This window comes from Manis javanica, chromosome 3 (assembly GCF_040802235.1).
Source record: "Manis javanica isolate MJ-LG chromosome 3, MJ_LKY, whole genome shotgun sequence".
NCBI classification, from domain to species: domain Eukaryota; kingdom Metazoa; phylum Chordata; class Mammalia; order Pholidota; family Manidae; genus Manis; species Manis javanica.
Window position 1 is genome coordinate 209,119,914 of NC_133158.1, and position 20,256 is coordinate 209,140,169.

Genomic DNA, 20,256 nt, shown 5'->3' on the forward strand with positions numbered 1-20,256 from the left:
TTGCTGCCATGGGCACAAAAAAAGCATAAGGAAATTTTACATGGACTTTAGTGAGCTTCAGTCATTCAACCCAAAAGCATTCACTGAGGCCCTACTATGTGTCGGGTATTATGTTATGTGTCTGTTCAAAGACAACAGAATTTTGTGCTCCTAGTCAGCTCTGTGTCTCCCCCAGACTGTACTGCAGACCCAGTGTCCCTGCCTCTCTATGACACCAGAATGTACTTACAGGAAACTCAATTGTCTTTCAGAAAATTATTGTCAATGTAATTGCTCACTCTTCAGGGACGAAGCCTGTCTAGCTCTGGGTCTGTTTTTAATTGTGTCCGTGTTCATACGTTAAAAGTCTGGGCAAAATCCTTCCAGAAAATTCCTATCATGTGGGGGCCACAATAAGAGGAAGACATCTATTACTCTCCACGAGGGCACGGAGGTAACAGGTTCCTGTCGGGGCTATCTCAGCAGAGCACACAGACAGCATCACAGCCAAAGGGAGAGACAAGCTGTGTCTCTTACCAGGTTAAGAAGAACGTGAAGGCTGAACGCACTGACCTCTGCATATGCTTACCCTCAGAAAATAACAGGCGGAGGTGGAGTAAAAAGAGGAATCAGATCATTTTTTAAGTTGTGTGTATGAATGGAGTTTAAAAGACACCAGCTGTCATCCTTGGAAAAACACAAAAATGAGAGCGTACTTCAGGTTTTAATTGCTAATGAATGGTGCCGGGGACAATGAGGGGGACCCCAGACTGTTCAGGGGTTATGTGGACATAAAGAGCATTCTCTCTGAGACCACTTTAATTCATTCCACAAGCTCCTCGTCATACTGTACTTTAATGCTCCTCGTGCGTTCCTGCACACAAAATATGGGACTTTCTCGAGCCAGCTGATTTCATCATTGTCCATTTGGGTGGAGTGAGATTCAGTTCCAAAGTGAACATTTCCCGAATGACATACCCTGATGGTTCAGATGCACTTCATTATTTTCTATTAACAATGGAAATAAATTTTAATCTCTTGCTGGCTAGCATTGGCCTCTCATGACAGCAAGGGAATTAACCTGAATTATTTCAGTGTCTGCAAAATTTATTACAAGATTTTAAATTATGTCCAAATGTATGTGCATGTGCATGCATATATATAGATACAAGGCAAGTTCTCATTTTGAATATTCCAAATATCTTAGACTGTGAGATATCTAGGAGAGCCTGTCTGCTAAACGGAATTTGCCAAATGCAAAGGGCTTAGCTCACAAACTCCACCATGTGAAACCAGACATGTTTGGTTGTTGTTCTTATACATGGAGACACACAAATGTTGGCCTTATACATTCCCTCTACTTCTGTAAGAATGAGCTACTTTATGGAGATAAAGATACATTTGGTATATCAAAGCTTCAAATTTAACTTCCTTCGCCGTTTTCTGATGAACAATGACAATGCCGATATTATTCTACTCCGAGACGTTGAAGTTTCTGAATGTTTGAAGAGTAAAGGAAGTGGAATGTACATTCCAGCATCGTCTCACTCCCAGGCCTTCTCCTTCCACAAGCCAACTTCTTTCCCCTAGTGAGTGTTTCCTGGGTCACGAAAGCTGACCTTTTCCATCTGGAATCAATCAGTCAACCCCTGACAACTTCCTGAAACACCTCACACCATTTCCTGTTCTCTCCCCCTTCTCTCTTTTTCCCTGGTTCGCTTCACTCTTCAAAACTGCAGGCCACAGCAGCTTAATGTTAGAGGGTCAGACACAGTTAGACTCCAAAACACTACACAAGGACACCTTTGACCTTCAAAAATCTTTACATCTTAGCCAAACAAATCAAGGTCAACATTTCTTACCATTACCTTGTTAACTATTTGTATGCATCTTTGCCAACGATCTTCTGATCACATAAGTATCAATACCACTTGTTCTCCTGAGGTCATAAACTGATCTGTTTTAGAAGGAACAAATTCGGTATTGACAAAGGGCGCCTTTTGGAGGTACCTGAAACTAACCATCATGAGTATTATTATAACAAACATATGGAGAGTATTCCACACAAAAGAACTTCCATGCTTCATCAGGTCCCCTATCACCGAAACCTGATCCCTAGTCTTTTCTGAAGCTGTCAGACTCGCTTGGCACTGCCATTCTGCTGGCACAGCCCGAAAAGATGCCAATTAAGAATACAGATGTCCATAATTTGTGTGGGATGGACCCCTCGTTTTTGCTGCTGACACTGGTGACAGCTTTCATTTGTTTCTCACAGTTGGTGTATCTGTATTTCAGCTCAAAGCTCTAACAGGAAAGTCTGCAGGTCTGAAAACGAAGCCATTGTAGATTACAGGCCTCCTCAACTGATAGGTTTCCACTGGACACAAAAGCAACAACTAAGTATATATTCATGCAAATATTATTTCTGACATGGGACCTTTAAGCCAGGCTGCCAAGAAAGAGAAGTAGGCATCCATTGAAACTGCTTGCATTTTTTTAAGTGAAAGTAGTTGTTTTACTTTCTGCAATTCCTTGTTTTGCTCAGTGAGATCTCTAAACCTTGGTAAGGCCAGATCAGTAAACATAGACCAACTGGAGAATTACCGTGTAGGTTCCATTTTGAATCATTCCATTAAACGGCAGTTTCAGCTGATTATACAGAAATAGAAACATGAATAAGAAGTTTGTTATCTCCCTCTGAGAGACACAAGAAAGTTTTCTGGACAAAATCTACAACTGCGTTTAGCGATCTGCTAAAAATACCCAAGATCCCTGATTGGTTTTCTAAAATTATGTTTTTGTTCTCATTCCCCAACGATAGTCCCCTGTCCCTCACTGTAATCATTTATACAAAGCAGGAGCCCAGTGGTAAGGAGCTCTTTCCTGCCTGTTAAAGGCCATGGGGGGAATACCCTTCAGGTGAGCAAATCTGTCAACCTGACCAACCATGTTCTGATAGAGGCTGTGTTTTGGTATCAGAGTGACAGCACGTGGCACGGGGACTTTTACCAAACTGATGTATTCCCACCCTGGGGTGATTTTCATGCCTCACTCTGAAATGTCTGGCTTTTTGGAACATCACAATTTTTTTTCCCCAAAATCCATCTTTCTCCAAGCTCTGACTGTATGATTTAGTTGAGTTTTATAAGTCAGAGGGATGACCAGCTTGGATCCTACTCCCAGCCAGCCTTTCTCAGGCCAGACCCAGGTATTCCTGCAAAGACTAAAGTCTCACACATCAGGGTAAAAGAAAAAGAGAAGTCAAAATGAAAAATGGATGGAATGACTAAGTGATCTGCTCTTTGAAACAGACGAGAATCCCAGTGTCTGTAGTCGCTGGAGAATAATTACACTGGTTAGAAGCCTTCCCATACGGATCAGAGTTCTTGCTTTGAAAACACACCAAATTCTCCCATTAGTCAGACACGTTGCCCCTCCATTTCAAGGAGGGTCGTGCACCTCCTAGCTGAATGTGGGGCCTTTGGCAGTTTAATCTCAGTAAAGCTACAGTATGTACGTAGCATCTGTAGCACACTCAGCATGGAAGACTCCCTGATACCTCCGTACAAACACGCATACGCAAGCTAAATAAAATGGTCTTGAAAATTCCTGTTATTCTGCCAAGTACGGAAAAAAATTCTTTATGACATTTTACATCTGGAAATGGAATTAAATTCATGATGTGCTTTTCCCTTATAACTGTTCAGTTGCTATATATGTTATTTCAGCTTTCCCAAAGCGTAACTATTATGTGGGATTTTATTTTCCACCTGTGGAAGGAGGAAAGAGACACAGAAACCATTAAAGGGACAGAGAACATGAAGACAGACTTCTGGTTGTGGCAGGCAACCACGTTTGGAGTCCACCATGAGAAGAAATACTCTGTTGGTGTTCTTATACATCGGCTAATTCTCACATTCAACAAGAGGAACCTGATGAAACCGTTTCGTGTGAGCCTCCCTTAATTCAGCCCAGCTCACAGCAAACAAATTGGCTACTGCAAATTGTTTCTCCCCACCACTTTATTTTTGGCACACATCATATTTTCAGGCCAGATTTAAAGCCCAGATTCTTCTTTGTTACTAGATTTCAGAGTTTCCAAAATGACCTTTAAACACCTACCCCACAAGTATGGATTTTCTCATCTTTCCCCCCCCCCCCCCCGCCTTTTTTAAGGAATTCCCAGAATTCTTAGCACTGCTCTTGTTGCATATTCCCTAAGGCTAAATTTTCTGTTCAGTTAAGGATCAAGGACCAAACGAGAGAGGACCCAAAGTTGATTGCTGTGGCGTCAGATGCGAGGCATTCTGGGGTTGCTCTTGCCATGGGAGGGGGACCGGGGCATTAATGACATAACTCCAGAGAAGGCATGTTCATAACTCACCAGGCAGCGCTATGCTTTGATCAGCTGAAGGCATTTTCTGACACTCCCAGGCACTGCTACATGCCATGCAGGCTTCCAGAAAACATTGCCACTAACTTAAGGAGCTCACCGTGTAGTTGGTGAAACACAACAAACACTACATGTCATCAGAAAATACTGCCAGACAGTCACACATAATCAAGGACCAAACCATATCCGTGTGGCCATTGGATAGTCTAGGCGTCCAAAGGTGAGAAAAATAAGCCAAACTGAATGCAGTAACAAACGTCGCCATGAAGGAAACGAGATTTGAGATAGTTGAAAAACTTTTTGTTACCCAACGTCAGGTTGCTGAAATGAGTTTTCTGGCACTTAAAAAAAAATCTAATTGGCATAAGCTCAGTGGTCGGCAAGGAGCATTTCTGCTGACACATTTTGGCAAATCTGGCTTGGGATGGATGCCTTTTAGAACTTTAAAAGGAAAAAGTTGAATATGTACAGAAATCAAATGGCAATCTATTTATACCAGGCGTTCATGGTATCAGTGAGCCTGAAAGTCATTACTGCTTTACAGTGAAATTTCCCTCATCTCGAAGGCCATGGACACTTGCTACTTCCACCCTACCTCATTTTATTCCACCAAACCTACTGCTTTTCCGCTCTAAAATGTATGCCAAGTGGTTATGGCTTGTTACAGTAAAGGGCAATATTTCACTAGCAAACGTTTTGAGAGCCACAGGGGAGCCTTAACATATTTGATACAGCTCTTGATTCGGTGGAGCCATTCTCTTCCACCAAACTCTGTCCCCCAGGGACCTTGTGAATCACCTGTTGGCCATCAGAAACCAGGAGCACAGGCCCCATAAACAGCTCAAGAATCTGTGCACTCTCGCTGCAGAACTAAGAAAGCTTAGATGCAGCAGTTCTGTACCTGATTGTTCCAAAATGTGTTCAGGGGTAGGTCTTCATTGTCCAAATTTGGGCCTCTTAGAGTGTTTGAGCGCTCAGGTTCTGTTTCCACCGCAGTGACGTCTGACATATTCCTTCCCAGAAGGTATATAGGCAACTCCCTCCTTTCCCTTGTCTCCCTGTTCTCCCACAGAACACTCCAAACACATTTCCTATGTGAGCTGGCCAAAATTTCTATCACCCTGATTCTGTCCCCATTTGAGACACCAAAAGTCAGGGATGGGGGTGGCAGCAGGGCACACCGTCCAGCAGAGAAAAGCTCAAGTAGTCCACAGAGCGCCTTTGGCAAGCTGACGGCATTCCACGGCATGAGAGGTCCTCAGACCCTCGGAGGTTTTCTTCCTGACTCCAAATAGATAATGATTGCTTCTTGACTTGGACTATCTGGTTTGTTTTACCACCAGATAATGGACTCACCTGCTGATCAGAGGGGCCATAAGTCAAGTGATTTTCATTATGTGCTTTAAAACTGCTGCTCAGTAGCACAGCAACCTTCACATGGGGATGAGATCACAGAGCAGCTGGAGTAGCTCTTGAACTGAAGAAACCTGCAGGCAGCTGGAGCTGTATTAAATTTTTACCATTTGGAGTTAATTTAAACTCTCGTTTCCCTCTTCAACGGGTGTGAGAGAAACATTCAACATTTTTTATTTAAGGGAAAATAGATGGTGGTGCCATTAAAAAGTGTTCTACAAGAGCTCGGGGTTTACGAAATCATCGGGGTTTGGGGCCTGGATCTTGGCCCTGCTCCAAGACGTGAGTCGCCCTGCCCTTGGACCTCACGTTAGCTAGTCACACCGCTGAGCAGCTCGTCTTTGCCATGGACATTAATTTTCCCATTGCTCCTGTGCACTGCTTGCATGGGGCATGTTCCTTAGCAGGCTCTCTGTCTCTCACATGGCCCAGCTGCCCTAGTGAGGTCAGGCAGGCCTCGCCCCTTTCCTCATGCTCAGGGAGGAGAGCTTCGTGTCTTCTGTTCCCTTCTCCCCACCACCGTGCATTTCCTTCTTTCTTCCTTAGAGGACTGATGTACCTGTGACGTGTGTCCTCACAAAGCACCGGCCCTCCTCCTTCCCCTCCAAGTCCCCCTCAAGATGCGTTTCCAGCAGGTGGACCCTGGGGTATGTGCACATCCTGATCAGCAAACACGCATCAGCTCGGCCCTGATGTCCTTCCTGACCTGTCCCCTGAAATGGCTTTTCTTTCACCGGCAATGTAGGTGCCCCTCCGTGCATCCTGACCCCCTGATCTCCTGAGACAGAAGCTGGCACGACCCGTATATGGATCTCAGTCCTCTCTCCAGCATAACTATATTAAGAAATGATTGTTTGGTGGGTGAATTAATTAGGGGGTGAACTTGAGACATCCAAGAGTCACCCAGAAAAGTTCAGCAAATGCTGGGTAAGAATCTTTACCCAAACAGAAGCAAGCTGTAAATGTGAATGAGGGAGTTGATTGAAAATGATTCTGGGTTTGGAGATAGGTCAAGGCATCTGCTACCAACTCCAGAATTACTAGTACACAAGTTGGTGCTGCCCGGATGATGGAAGACACCCCAGCCCCGCACAGGGTCATGTCTGTATCAGACAGAGTCCTTTTGAGGCAGACGGGAATGATTGGCACCCACATCTCTAAGCTTCCCAATATCGGGTGAATGATCTAGTGACGCTGGTGTGCTGTTAGAGCTGGTGCTCTGGAAAACTGAACACTATTTGGAAGAGCAGCCACACTTGCTATTACTACAACAGTGGGTATCATTTAGCTCCCACAGGGTCTGTGCTGGACCATACCACTGGGTTCCTTCAGGCAACACCAAAGCAGCTGGCACTGTGCTGGGCCGCTGTGCTTCCAGGAAGGTCATCTGAGGACCACAGAGAAGCAGAGGGAAACTGTGCAAACCATTTATCTTATTTTCCTCATCTCCCACTAGGAGGTAAGCTCCTCAGGGGATGGGGAATTTTATCTCTTTTGCTGGTGTATCTCCAGCACCTACTATAGTGCCTGGCACATAGAATTCCTCAGTAATATTGGTTACATGAATGAATAAGTAAATGAGAGCATCAATTTTTTCACTATGACTGGGAGCAGGTCTAGCCAGCCTATCTAGGAGAGGGAGTTGGCAATAACAGCCCTGATTGTTCTCAGCTTCTACTGTGTTTTGGAATTTGAATGTAGGAAATGACAATATCCCTACTCCTCCTTTTCTTGGCTTATTTTCTTCTGGATTTTCCAACTGCCTGCTCTCCACCCACAATGCAGAGAAATAAAGAATGGGGTTCATTATGTCTCAACAAGCCTGTCAGCTTAAACTAGACATAAATTTCTTTTTCTTTCCTTCACTGAGCTATATTACTTTGGGTGTTTCACCTAGTTGTTCCATTTCAAGGAGGGCATATGTGGTCTATGGATTTAGATACTTTGAGAGCCCTGGAAATCTTTTTTTTTTTCTTTTCTCTCTTAAAAATTCACTTAACAACAATTTATGGAGCTCTACAGAGTGGCTGATATTGTGCTAGGCATTGGGGAGAAATAAAATACATAAATAAAACATACCAATTACCCTCCAGGAACACTGAGTCTATTAGACAAACAATAATTGCAAGACAATGTGAGCAATGGTATAGTGGAAGCTTGTCGAGAATGGTCTGTTGGCACAGAAGGCATCAGTAAGTCTGCCAGGAAGAGTTAGAAAATGCCCCACGCAGGAGGTGACGCTCAGGTGTGGTCTTAAAGCATGAGTAGAAGTCACAAATTGGAGAGAAGGGTTCTCAGGAAGAGAGGTGAACCTGTGGAAAGGTTCCAAGAACACGCCATGTAACAGAAATCAGTGAGGTGTGCCTGGTGAGCTGTGGAAACATCTGGAGGTGCGTACGGCAGGTGCGTGCCTGGTACTAAGATACTTCTCAGCCATGCCTTTTTAAATCTGAGTTTTTGTCTATGGATGATGGATGTTTATATTTTAAGCAGAAGAGTGACGTGCTTTAGAAGGTAGCTTTGGCACTAGTGCTGAGGTGGATTAGACAAGGTAGGAGTAGAAGCTGTTGCAGGTTTTCAGGAGAGAAATGGATTCAACAGATAGTCAGGAGGAGGAAGTAATGCTCCAACAACAAATAAGGAAGACACGGATCGGGCAGTGAGTATTGAGTTCGGTTGTGGACATGTCCTCATAGTGATCCTGGGAAGATGTCCAGGAAGGAGGCAGAGCTGTACATCTGCAGCTCCAGAAAAGAGTGAAGGATGAGGCTATGGATCCAGGAATCACCCAGGAAGAGATGGTATTTAGTCAAGAGAGTGGGAAGATGTCACTGAGTGGACAGGTCCCCACAGTAAGGGTAAATTACATGGAGGATGCCCATTTGGTAGATGAATTTCATTTCTTTACATAAGGGGTCCATGGGATACAAGAGATGTTTGAAGAAGTCTAGGAACCCCTGACATTTTAAGAAACACTTCAAGTGTAGCTTTTTCTTGCAGACACCACCTATAGCTTTTACCAAATTCTTAAAGGGGTCTGAGCTAAAAAGAGTCAAAGCCCATTGTGTTTTGATAAATATTTTGTAAGTCCTTGACACTTAGGACTTGAACTGAATTAAAGACAGATCAGTTCAGGCTGGAAAATAACTTTGATACAATGATTTTTTTTCTCATTTGATCATTTTTGGAAAAAGAACCCAAGTCCCGCTGTGTTTTGGGGAGAAGGGAAAGAAGAGGGGTGAGAGAATTGAAAGTTCGGTTGGATTCATGATTTGATTAGAAACAGGTCAGATTTCTCTTCTGTTCAGATCAAATCTCTACGAAGGAATACTTCCAATTAAATGTGTGTTTGGTCATATAACAAAAGTAGAAAAATGAAGTCATTGTCAACATGGTTTAAAAGTATTACCTCTGTCGTTCCAAATGAGATATATATATATTCCAGTGATTCCTAAACTGCCACCCCTTCAGATCACTCTCCCCACCACCAAAAACCTCTAGTTTTGTTGTGTATTTTGAACTTGATCCAAGTCTCTCACTTAACCATTGTAGCACAGTCAAGCCTTTCTCCATAATAGCCTTCTCCATGTAAAAGAGCTTTCACTGAAGTTTATACTCTCAATAGAGTCTGAATATAAAATTGCCATTCTTTTGGTCATCCAAGGACACTATCAATAAAGTGAAAAGACTATGATGGAATGAGAAAAAATATTTGCAAATCACATTTGATAATGGAATAGTATCCCACATATACAAAGAACTCTTACAATAAAAAGACAAATAACCCAATTTAAAAATGGGCAAAGGATTTGAATGGTCATTTCTCCAAAGAAGACATACAAATGACCAATAAGTACATGAAAAGATGCTCAACTTCATTAGTCATTAGGGAAATGCAAATCAAAACCACAATGAGATAAGATACCACTTCACACTCACAGGATAGCTAGAATTTTTTTTAACAGAAAATAACAAGTGTTGGCAAAGATACGGAGAAATTGAAACATTGGAAATAGAAATATAAAATGTACAGCCACTGTGGAAAACAGTTTTGGAAGTTCCTCAAAAAGTTAAATATAGAATTACCATATGACCCAGAAATTCTACCCTTAGGTATACAGTCAAGAGAGGTGAAAACATTTATTCACAAAAAAATTCATATGCAAATGTTCATGGCAGCATTATTTATAAAAGCCAAAAAAATGGAAACAACCCAAGTGTCCTTTAACTGAAGTACTTATAAACAAAACATGGTATAGTCTTATGATAGAATATTACTCAGCCATAAAAAGGAATGGAATTTTGACACATGCTACAACGTGAATGAACCTTGGAAACATTATGATAAGTGAAAGAAACCAGAAACAAAAGTCCACATTTATATGATTTCATTTGTATGAAATGTCCGGAACAGACATATCCAAAGAGACAGAGAGTAGTGGTTGCCAGTGGGTGGGGATAAAAGGGAATTGGGAGGTATGAGATTTCTTTTTGGAATGATGGAAATGTTCTGGAATTATATATTGGTGATGGTTGTACAACATTGTGAATATACTAAAAGCTGGTGAATTGCACACTTTAAGATGGTTAACATGGTGGATGATATGTTATATGAATTTTTTCTCAATAAAAAATGCAAAAAAAAAATGCCAGCTGACTTCAGCTGTATGCCAGAAATAAGACAATCAGAATCCAGAAACTTAAAAAACAAAAATTTCTCTTGTCTTTGTAAAAGTCAAATACTTACACATAGGTTGAGAATTCCTGAACATTTTAAGATCAGAAATATTCATTCTATCCCTGTTGAAGACTCAAGCACGTTGAAAAACTCACTTAGTAAATAACGGAAGTAGAGGTAATACCAGCATGCATTTGCTCCGTGAACACATTTCTAAAGCTTGGGATAAATGTAATGACAAGGCATTCTATTAAAACCCTCTTTAAATTTATGAGTATTCTCAAATTTAAAAGTCTTTGGAGTAGATGAAGGTGGGGGTGGGGGCCAAGAATCAAACTGCCACCCCTTTCTCACTGTCTGTTTCTTCCAGAAGTGAAAGCTAAGTTTGGGTCATCAAGGCCCTTTGGAATTCTTTTGAATTTCACACTTTTTTGGACTGAAATCATTTACATTTCCACTTGGAACACTGAGTACCATAAGCTTCCACTCTGTGCGGTGTTCCTGCTCGATCCCCAAGGAAGCTCATTTCATTTCTATTCGTCTTCCTATCATACAGCCTCGGGAAAAGATACGCATGATGGAAAGGAGGGCTTCGCTTTTTTAAGAGAGGCTGCTAATAGTGTCAAATAACTAACGAAAAATGTCCCAATCCCAGCAAGATTGTTTGATAGCCATCATGTAGCAGAAAAAAAAAAAAAAAAAAAAAGCTTTTTTTCTCAAAGTAGTTCTCTCTGGCCTTGTGTGTGTGCCTATGCCCCCTATTAACTCTTTAATGGCTCTGTTCCCCAACCACAGAAGCTCTCTGAGTGTCAGGCAGGAGCATAAATATAATTTATGGTGTCCAGTGCAAATTGAGTATGTGCAGCCTGTTGTTCAGAAAGTATTAAGAATTTCAAAAAGGCAAGTGCGGAGCGAGCACCCAGAGGTGAGCGCGTCACAGCCAGTATCTGGTGGAGGGAGTCTGATCAGACCTGGGGGTCCCCTGGATCCGGGCTCCTGCACCTCCTTCCAGAATTGCCCTCTTCTTGCCTGCCACACAAGGCTAGTGACCCCCACCTCTCTCGTTGCTACCAGGACTTTTTTTTCTTTTTGTAAGTCTCAAGCTCGAATGCTATTGTTTAACGTGTGTTTAATTTTTCTTTGGGGATGGGAGCGCTACGTATTCGCTTGGCCATGAATGGCAGGGCGGCCAGGTGGCTTAACTATGGGTCCTTCAAGGATTGAGGAAGGAGGCCGAGAGGGGCTGCACTTCCTCTCATCTCCACCCTGACACACTTTGCCTGTCGGTGTTTTTATTAGCTCGTATCCTCAGTACATCGGTGGCAAGGGTGATGAAACCGGTGGCAGATTTAACTGCCAGGCAGCTGGGTCACTGTCCCGTGGGTCTTGTTGCCATGCTGCGATCTTAAAGTGACCATGTCTGTTTGGGCTGCTGTTTCCCGGGGCCTCCGAGAGAAACCACTGAATGGTTAATCGGTGGGAAAGCAGAGGAAGAGGCTGTTGCTTGCAGACAGCACAGAGAGGCTGCTTTGAAAAATCCCAAGGTGGCTGAATATCAAGAACACGGTTCCTGCTGTGGGCAGCTGTGTGTGTGAAGGGCAGCCTGAGGGCTTAAAATCAAATCTCCCGCATGGGTCGTGTCCTCCCTTGGGGCCTTGGCAATGGAGGCAGAAGGTCTAAACACCACAAAATGAAGAAACCCTCCATGCTATCTGATGAGGCTTATCACTTACAGTCATTTTTTTTTTTTATTGTTAGCAGCATCGGTAAATAATGTCCTCGAAGGGAAAAAAAGAAAGAAAAAGAAAGAAATAGTGCTAAGGAGAGAGAAAACAGGATGACTTATTTAGAGGGAAAGAACAGCAGGCCCCTTACCTGAAACCTTCTCATGTCCCTTGGGTTTCCTGCTGTTTTCAAACAATTCTGATTGCACTTGAGGAAAAATTTTAAAAAGAATCTGTGAAGAGAAAGCAATGTGTTACATTTTTAAGGGAACCTGTTTTAAGAGAGACTATATCTGCATTATATTGGATTGGGTTTGAAAGTGATTGTATTTCAGGTCTGGGGAATTTCAGCCAGCCCTGCCTGGGAAGGAACATTGCTGACCCTTTGCAATTTGCAAATTTGAATGTTTTCAATCAAAAGCAAGTCTAAGGATCGCGCCAGGGTTCCCAAGCTGAGTTCTGGTTTGCACACCCGACCCTGGGCTGCTCGGGCACTTTCTCTCTCTGCACCCCCACAATTCCCCAGAAAGGTTCCCAACCACAGCAGTGACTCCTGCTGTGCAACATGTCCTGCTCTGAGGTTAAAAATGGCATGACTTAGTCCCAAATCCCAGGGTTCCTCCCGTATGTGGCTTTCTGCCCTCCACATACCCCCTCATGCTCCCACACCACACACATACACCCTCACACACAAAGGGAGCCTAGTATTCTCAACCAATGTATATACACCAGAAAATAGCATGTTCCCATCCAAAGACAGAGTCAGTCTGTGCAGGTATATGCTGGGCATTTTATAATTAATAACAAAAGCAAATGTTTTCAGACCTTCTAGCACTTATCCAGACAAATACAAAGACACAGAATCAGCAGTGCAAGGTTATCATTCCTAAGACATATTTTTGAAGCCAAGATCCCCCTAAATAAACTATTTCTACAATTTTGAAAGTGAGCATTGTTAATCAGACAAGCATATCAACCAAGAAAAATGGCAGACGTGGCCTTTTCAGCCATGCACCTATTTCCTATTTGGAATTTTGATTTAAAATACAGTAAGTTTTTCATTTATTTCACTTGCAGAGTCCTTTTCCTTAAAAAAAAAAAAAATCCAGCTTTTGCAGTGTTAAAGTCCCAGGTGAGCTAGGCCTATTTCCCTTTCTGTTACTATGACAACGAAATTTTACCGCAGTCCCAAAGTCCCTCCAGAACTCTCACATCCATGCCTTGAATTAGAACTTTAAAGGAAAAGATATACATTTTCCCTAGGATTTACCAACAAAAATAAGTAGAAATCAACAATGCTTCCAAAAAATCTATTTTGAAACCATGTTGGTGTGATGCTGTCACAGTGACCTGCTGCTTATTTTAATTTTTTTAACAATCACACAAAAGAATCGGAAAGCACTCCAATTAATTGTATTTAGCACTTACAGAAGAAAAAAAAAACCCAATGGAAAGAAAAACAGTAAATGATAAGGGGGCCCGCAGGGGGACTGCACTCTTCAGAGCATCTTCTGTATTTGAGGCCCATATACTCTGCATTTGCTAAAAATATTTGGTCAGGTCCTCCTGACCCCTATCTGTGAATATGGTTGCGTGTGAATTTGGAAATAACAGTTAAATATTTTTTCATTATTTTACGATGCCTGTTTTTCATTTCTCTCTTGGATCTTTTCTGGGGTGGGAGGTTAGGCTTTGCTTCCCGTGCTGTAAGGGTGTCCGGGGTCTTTATACCTCCAGAATGACAAGGCAGAGAGAAGGTCCCACTCTGCATTACACAGAACTCAGAGTCACCATCTGATGCCTCTGCTCGCCAGACTGCCGTGAAAGTCCGTCCATAGCCGTCAGAGCGAGTTAAAAAGGAGAGCTGCTTTTATTTAAGGAAAGATTGATCAGAATTCAAACATTTTATTTTTTTAAGCAGAAACATTTTTTCATTTGTGCATTCAGAGCAACATCTCTGCTACAGCCCCCCACCATGCATGGAGATGCTCTCACAATATATTCAAAACCTGCCTTTTTCACACTTGAGTCTCTTTCCGAACAACAGCCCCCACTGCACACCACATTGCCCCTCTGAAGCCCCACCAGTGAGTTATATCTTTTCCCCACTCAATCCAAACCCAGGGCTTTTCCCCACTAACTCTTCGATTTTTGGAAAGTTTTACCACACCTGGGCTTCTAATAATGCATTCTGGGTGTGTTATACTGTCCCCTCCCTGTCCCACCCTTTGTCCAAAGTGTATCTGGTGAAAACATTCGTGTGCAGGAAGGCATTATTAAATGAGTAGTGTGGTAGGTGGACAAATGCAAAGGAGACAGTATTTACATAAAATCACAATAATTTAGGGAAACAAGGACCTGCTGAAAGGGTTTATTCATTTTAAATTAGGACCCTTAACAGTTCTTTGGATAGAAAACACCCAGTTTTGACTCTTTTGGTGGTTGGGGTCTGAGTCTGCGACCTCCACAGCCCCATGCACACTAAGGACAGAACATTCCCTTCACAAAGGGAAAGAAAGTAGTGGAGTAGGGAGGGAGTCTGAGAAAAAAGAGAGAGAGAAAGAGAATTCTTACATCGCAGAGTCCTTCCTAAAAGAAGGCACAGCTACTGCTAAGTGACCCGCAGCAGAAAGTATGGCCTGGATACTTCATAGGTGGACCTAAGAATTAATTAAAAAGAATTCTGGGCTTACTGACAACTCCAATTTTTTCTCCTCCTGTTACTGATGTCTTCCTCTCCTTCCCCTTCAGCCCCTCCTCCCACAGTGCTCAGGGGCTTGGAACAGACCCTTTACCAACCACACCAGCCATTAACCATAGGGTAACTTCAGGGGACAAATCCCCTGGATCTAGATCCCTCCGAAGCTAGAGCTGCCCGGAAAATGTCAGCTCTCTCCTCTCAGAAATGGGAAACCAAAAGGAATTACAAGATTCAGACCAAATGTGCAGATTCTCCTCAGAATGGAAGCTGTTATTTCCCCCTTTCTCCAAGCATTGTTGACTGCATGAATGCCATAACCACTGAGCGTGGCGCCCTTCGCAAGGCTTCCGATATCTTCCTTAAGGGTGAACACAAACAGCCTACAGGGTTTACCTTTGTTTTTATAGACCAAGAGGAATAAAGAGGTGGGGTCCAAATGAGAACTCCAGCCCTCGGATTTCAACCCAGCCCCTTGGTCCACTGAGACAACATGATGTGCCCAAAGGCATTCTTTCACTCCACAAGTATTTACTAAATGCTGGCAGTGTGCTAATCTTGACCTGCTACCAGCTACTATGTAACCAAGTTACCCCACTTCTCTGGGCCTCAGTTTCTTCAACCCTTAAAACAAGGGTTAGGTGGATTATCTCTAGGGTTCCTTCCAACATTCATATTCTGTGATTGCTGAGAAAAATGCATCAAGTTGAGAACCTTTCCAGAAATGGTTACGTGTAAAGAAGAAACCATTAAAGACAAAAAAGATCATGACTCACTGAAGTCCAAGTAGGAGTGTGGGCAGAGGTTTTCGGAGAGACAGGTCGGATCCACTGATCTGCGACTGCAAAGGAAAACTATGCAGGGGAAGCTGATCGGTAGAAAATGGGACATCTTGGCTGATGCCTTGGCCAGAGCTGGTGGTACCCCCAGCTGGATGGGCATGCTTCAACAAGACACACTATTCCTTAGGATACTTTCTGTATGCTTCTGAGGCAGAAGGGGGCTTAGGAATGTCACAGATCAGAGCCATTTCTGTCTCTGCTCAGCATCCTGTGTGGTCCAGCAGCTGAAGGGGACAGGGGTCACACAGGGGAGAGAAAAAAGGCTTGCCAAATGCCTACTCTGCACCACGCTCCCAGCTACATGCTTGGTATACGTTGCCTTATTTATTTCTCACAGCAACTTTATGAGTGAAGATCACTGCCTAACTAGGAAAAACAAAGGCACCAGGAATTGAAAATTTTGCTCAAGATTATACAGCTCTGTAAGGGGCAGAAACAAGGATTTGAACCTCGGTCTTTCTGGCAGCAAGCTCCAGCTGGTGTTCGGTGTTTCCTGCACCAGTTAGATTGTGATGATAGGCGCACCCTGTGAATATACTAAACACCACTGAACTGCATACTTTGAAAGGATGAACTTTATAGTATGTAAATTATATCTCAGTATAGCTGTTTACAGGAAAAGCAAACCATTTCCCCTCACCCCGTTCCTGCAGGATGCTTTACCTTTGGAAAGAACAAGGCTGTGATGTAGCGACTATTGTCTGTCTCCTGTGTGTCTGTTTTTGTCACTGATGGGTTTGAAGACATTGGGTGCATTTATTTTCTGTAATAAAGTTTCTTAGTCTTACCCAAATGTAAAAAAAAAAACAAAACCTTCAGAACACAAGATATGAAAAAAGCAAAAGGAAAATAACATGAAGAATTCTGATTTCCTGGAGAGTGAGGGGACAAAAGCAGCCCAAAAGGAAAACATTAGGCCAAAAATAGTTGCATGGCAGTAAATGTTTACTACTGAAAATGCCTACTGGATTCACATATTTACTCACTCGATCAATTATTAAGTGTGTAGTATGTGCCATGAAGACTTAGGCACAATGGTGAATACGATGGACTAAGTGTTGTCCTCAAGAGCACACAACCAAACTATTCAAAATATGCATCTTCAGATTCTGAGACGAGCCCAGAGCCCCTGGGTATGGGCCTGAGTAAGATCCCAGGGGATTACCTAGTACCCAAGAAATCTCTGCCCCTCCAATCTCTGGAACATCAGAGCCCTTAGCACTATACAAGGGAAGGAAAGTTCCTTGGTGCGCTAGCCGTGTCCTGAGCCCTTCTGAAACGAAAACGGCGCTTCAGCCTAGATGCACAAAGAGGGTGTAGAGTTAGTGTCCTGGGGTGGGGGCAGTGGGAAGTCTCTGACTCACAGGAAGGGTAACTCGTAATATTCATACCAGACTCCGGGATTAGAGCCAATGATTTCACCAGTACAAACCCCAGCATATTCCTCCAGATTTGTGGGAGAGGCCATTCAATTTACCCCCACCTTGAAATCCAAGACCTAGTAGCTTCTAAGAAATTGTAATACAAAACATCTTTAGAAATTACTGTGGAAGGTATGAAAGCTGCTTTCAAGAAGAAGACTAGACTGGGATGTGTATCAAAGGAATGTGAATCTGACACCAGTCACAGCTACCACCGTGCAGAGCCTTACTCGATGCAAAATAATACGTAAACTACCTTTGGTCCTTGAAACTTACTTGCTGAAAAACCCTCTAATTCTGCCTACCCTGGAAACCACTTCTGTGACGACATGGCCACATATCGGGCACCAGAGAGACGAGAACACCCTCATGCTGTCCGAGGGCCAAGTGTGCAGGTGCTGGGTCTAGTTTTCTCTCTGCCACGATGGCCACAAAAGCAGCCTGGATCTGTAAAGTCAACCATATACAGAGGCCACAAGGCCTTACAAACCACATAGGTGCTTAAAGGTCTGTGTCCCTTGTTTTTTGAGCAAAACATATTTTATCTGGATCAACTACTAACCCTTCTTCTGCTAACCCAGAATCCAATAAATTAAAATACAATTGGCTCCCACTGTTTGTGTGTGCTTCTGAAAAGAAGATAACCTTTTTCTTTTAAAACACTCTCGTGTTATTTCTGAGAACTACCCAGTGTACGGACAGGCTGGATCAGAAAATCATATTTGAAAGAATGGGCAGTTGCCTCTCTCCTCCCAGGGTCCTCCCAAGCTTTCACCCTTTGGGGAACTACGCAGACTGAGGCGCTGGGCTGGACGGATACACCCACGGGGCCATTTTCTCACCTTAGGAACAGCCACATGGCTGCTCACTGCTTTATATGGTAGGAAAACCCTTGAATAAATTATTTCACTTGATACAGTGAAAAACACGATAGTGTTCCAGATTTAATCCACGTCTGAACTCTAAAATCCTCTGTGTACCTTCCGACAACAGAGAGAACACATTTCCCTCCCCCAAAAGCCTCCCACAGAATCCAAACGCAGGCAGCCCAAGCAGGGAATCAGCCCAGGCACAAAGGGCCCTGAACCTCTAAGAGCCTTACGAAGCCCACTCAACCCCACAAGAGCAGGGACCCTGGGAGATCAAACTCCCCACTGGCTCTTGTTACATCCTAAAAACTTGACAATGGAGCATCTAAGAATGCCCGGTACTAGAGTCTGCTGGCCAAGATGGGGACCAGCACAAAGGCCCAGGAAGATTGACAGAGTGATTTAAAGTTTTGACTGGCTTTTTTAGGCTTAAATCAAATACTCATTTTTATAAGCTGATTTCTTATGTAATCCATTTATTTAAATAATACCTTAAAATGTAAATACAAATTCATGAACAGAACAGGTGCAGAATCTTTAATCTACGGACATCCCTATGGAAGGGTTGTATTACCATTAAAACTGATTCACCTAGGCTGTTTCAATGAAAGGTCATTTTAGATTCAAAAGATTTCAGCTCCTTACAGACTTTTTTTAAGCAATGAATTTTCTCACTTCCAACTACACTCAGCCTCTCTAACTCGCCTTGGCTAAAAGACTAATTATAGTGATAATAAATAAGTAGCCCATGTTCATTGACCTCATATTATTTGCCATGTAGGATTTCATTTAGTCCACTCAACTCTGGCAGTAGGAGAATTAACATCCCCATTTTCTGGGGAGATAAACAAGACTCAGAAAGGTTAGGTTACTCGCCCCGGGTCAAACAGCTGGTCACTGGGAGAGCTACGAGAGGAACAAACTCTGCTTTGTCTGAGTCTTAGAAAAACATGGCTTTGGCGAGAGAGCTTGGCCAAGCTTCTTCTGAAGGGAAAGGTGGGACACACTGCCAAGCAGCCCTTTATGTCAGGGGACCAGGGCCTCACTGCAGTTCACGGGGGGTAACCTGGCATCTTTCATCTCTCTGGAAACGAGAGTAGAGTCATTCTTCATGTTACAAAACAAAACAAGTCAACAAACAAAAATGTCTATCACTCCTACCAGGGACTGAATTCTCTAGAAATTCTGTGGCTATTTTGGAGTATGCAGAGGAAGATAAACAAGTCTATCAGATATCCAGAAAACCAGACAGCGCAAGAACCCACTCGCCCGAGAGGCTGCATCCCTCTACAAAAACAACTGGAGCAAAGACTGCTCCAGTGGATGGGACCGATTCAAGGCCACTTGTCCATCAAAGCTACAGGGGCGGGGGAAGGCGCAGAGTGCCGAAAGTTAAATTAAGTCTTGTAAAACATTTTTTGAGAATCGAGTCACCAAAGCTAAATTTTGAAAGCATTACCCGAGGGACAGAGGAGACTCCTACACTGGAGATTTTTAAATAGACTTGCAAGTTGATTCCTTTAGCAGCAGGTAATTTCAGGCTTACATGTGGCAGCTCACTGGGGTGTCCCCAGCAAGCCACTTCCACATGACGTCAAGGCTTCGGCAATTATTATTATTATCTTTTTGCTGTTAACGTCTGTTGTAAAAATGAGGGTTTCTTCCTCTATAACCTGACCTCCTGGGCCAGTAGTGAGAATTAGTGACCCATGCAAAGTGCTGGGGTGAATGCCTGGCACCAGTAAGGTAGCTCCTTGCCCTCTCCTAGGTCTGCTTAAGCCCCTCTCCTGAACACTCCTTCTCCTCTACCACATTTTTAAATGGCCCATTTCCCAAGCAAAATTATATCAGGGGGAGCTGCCAATGATTCAGATCTGGTTCCCTCTGCACAGCTTGTCTCTCCAATATTAATGTATGTCCCAGTTGATGATCTTCCCCTAATTTTGAGGCAGAGATATTGTAAAAAGAAAAAGAACATGTAATTAATCTGTTACGCCAGACTGCAGGAAAAGAACAGCAGCAAAAAGATGGTGGGTCAAAACCCTCATCACCGTGTCCAGTAAACTATGGTCAGGCAAAATCATTGGGTTCCTAACTGGCAAGAGGCCCGATGGAATCACTTCCTATTTGACATTCACTCCAATTACAAGCTCCGGGAAGTGGCTTTTCAGTTTGGCAATAGATCCTTCGTCACCAAACACACTGCCTCACGAGTAGGATCTGCGTATTTGTTGAGGCG

The 20,256-nt window shown here is 43.2% G+C and overlaps 1 protein-coding gene across 2 annotated transcripts in view; it reads right to left on the bottom strand.

Annotated features, from left to right (window-relative positions):
- The window catches only part of EBF2 (EBF transcription factor 2), a 180,868-nt gene that overhangs the window by 42,638 nt on the left and 117,974 nt on the right, over positions 1–20,256 (bottom strand). For both annotated transcript variants that reach the window (XM_017649090.3, XM_073232706.1), the window contains exon 7: positions 12,339–12,420. In XM_017649090.3, coding sequence (XP_017504579.1) covers positions 12,339–12,420 — 82 coding nt within the window. The remainder of the gene's footprint in view (positions 1–12,338; positions 12,421–20,256) is intronic.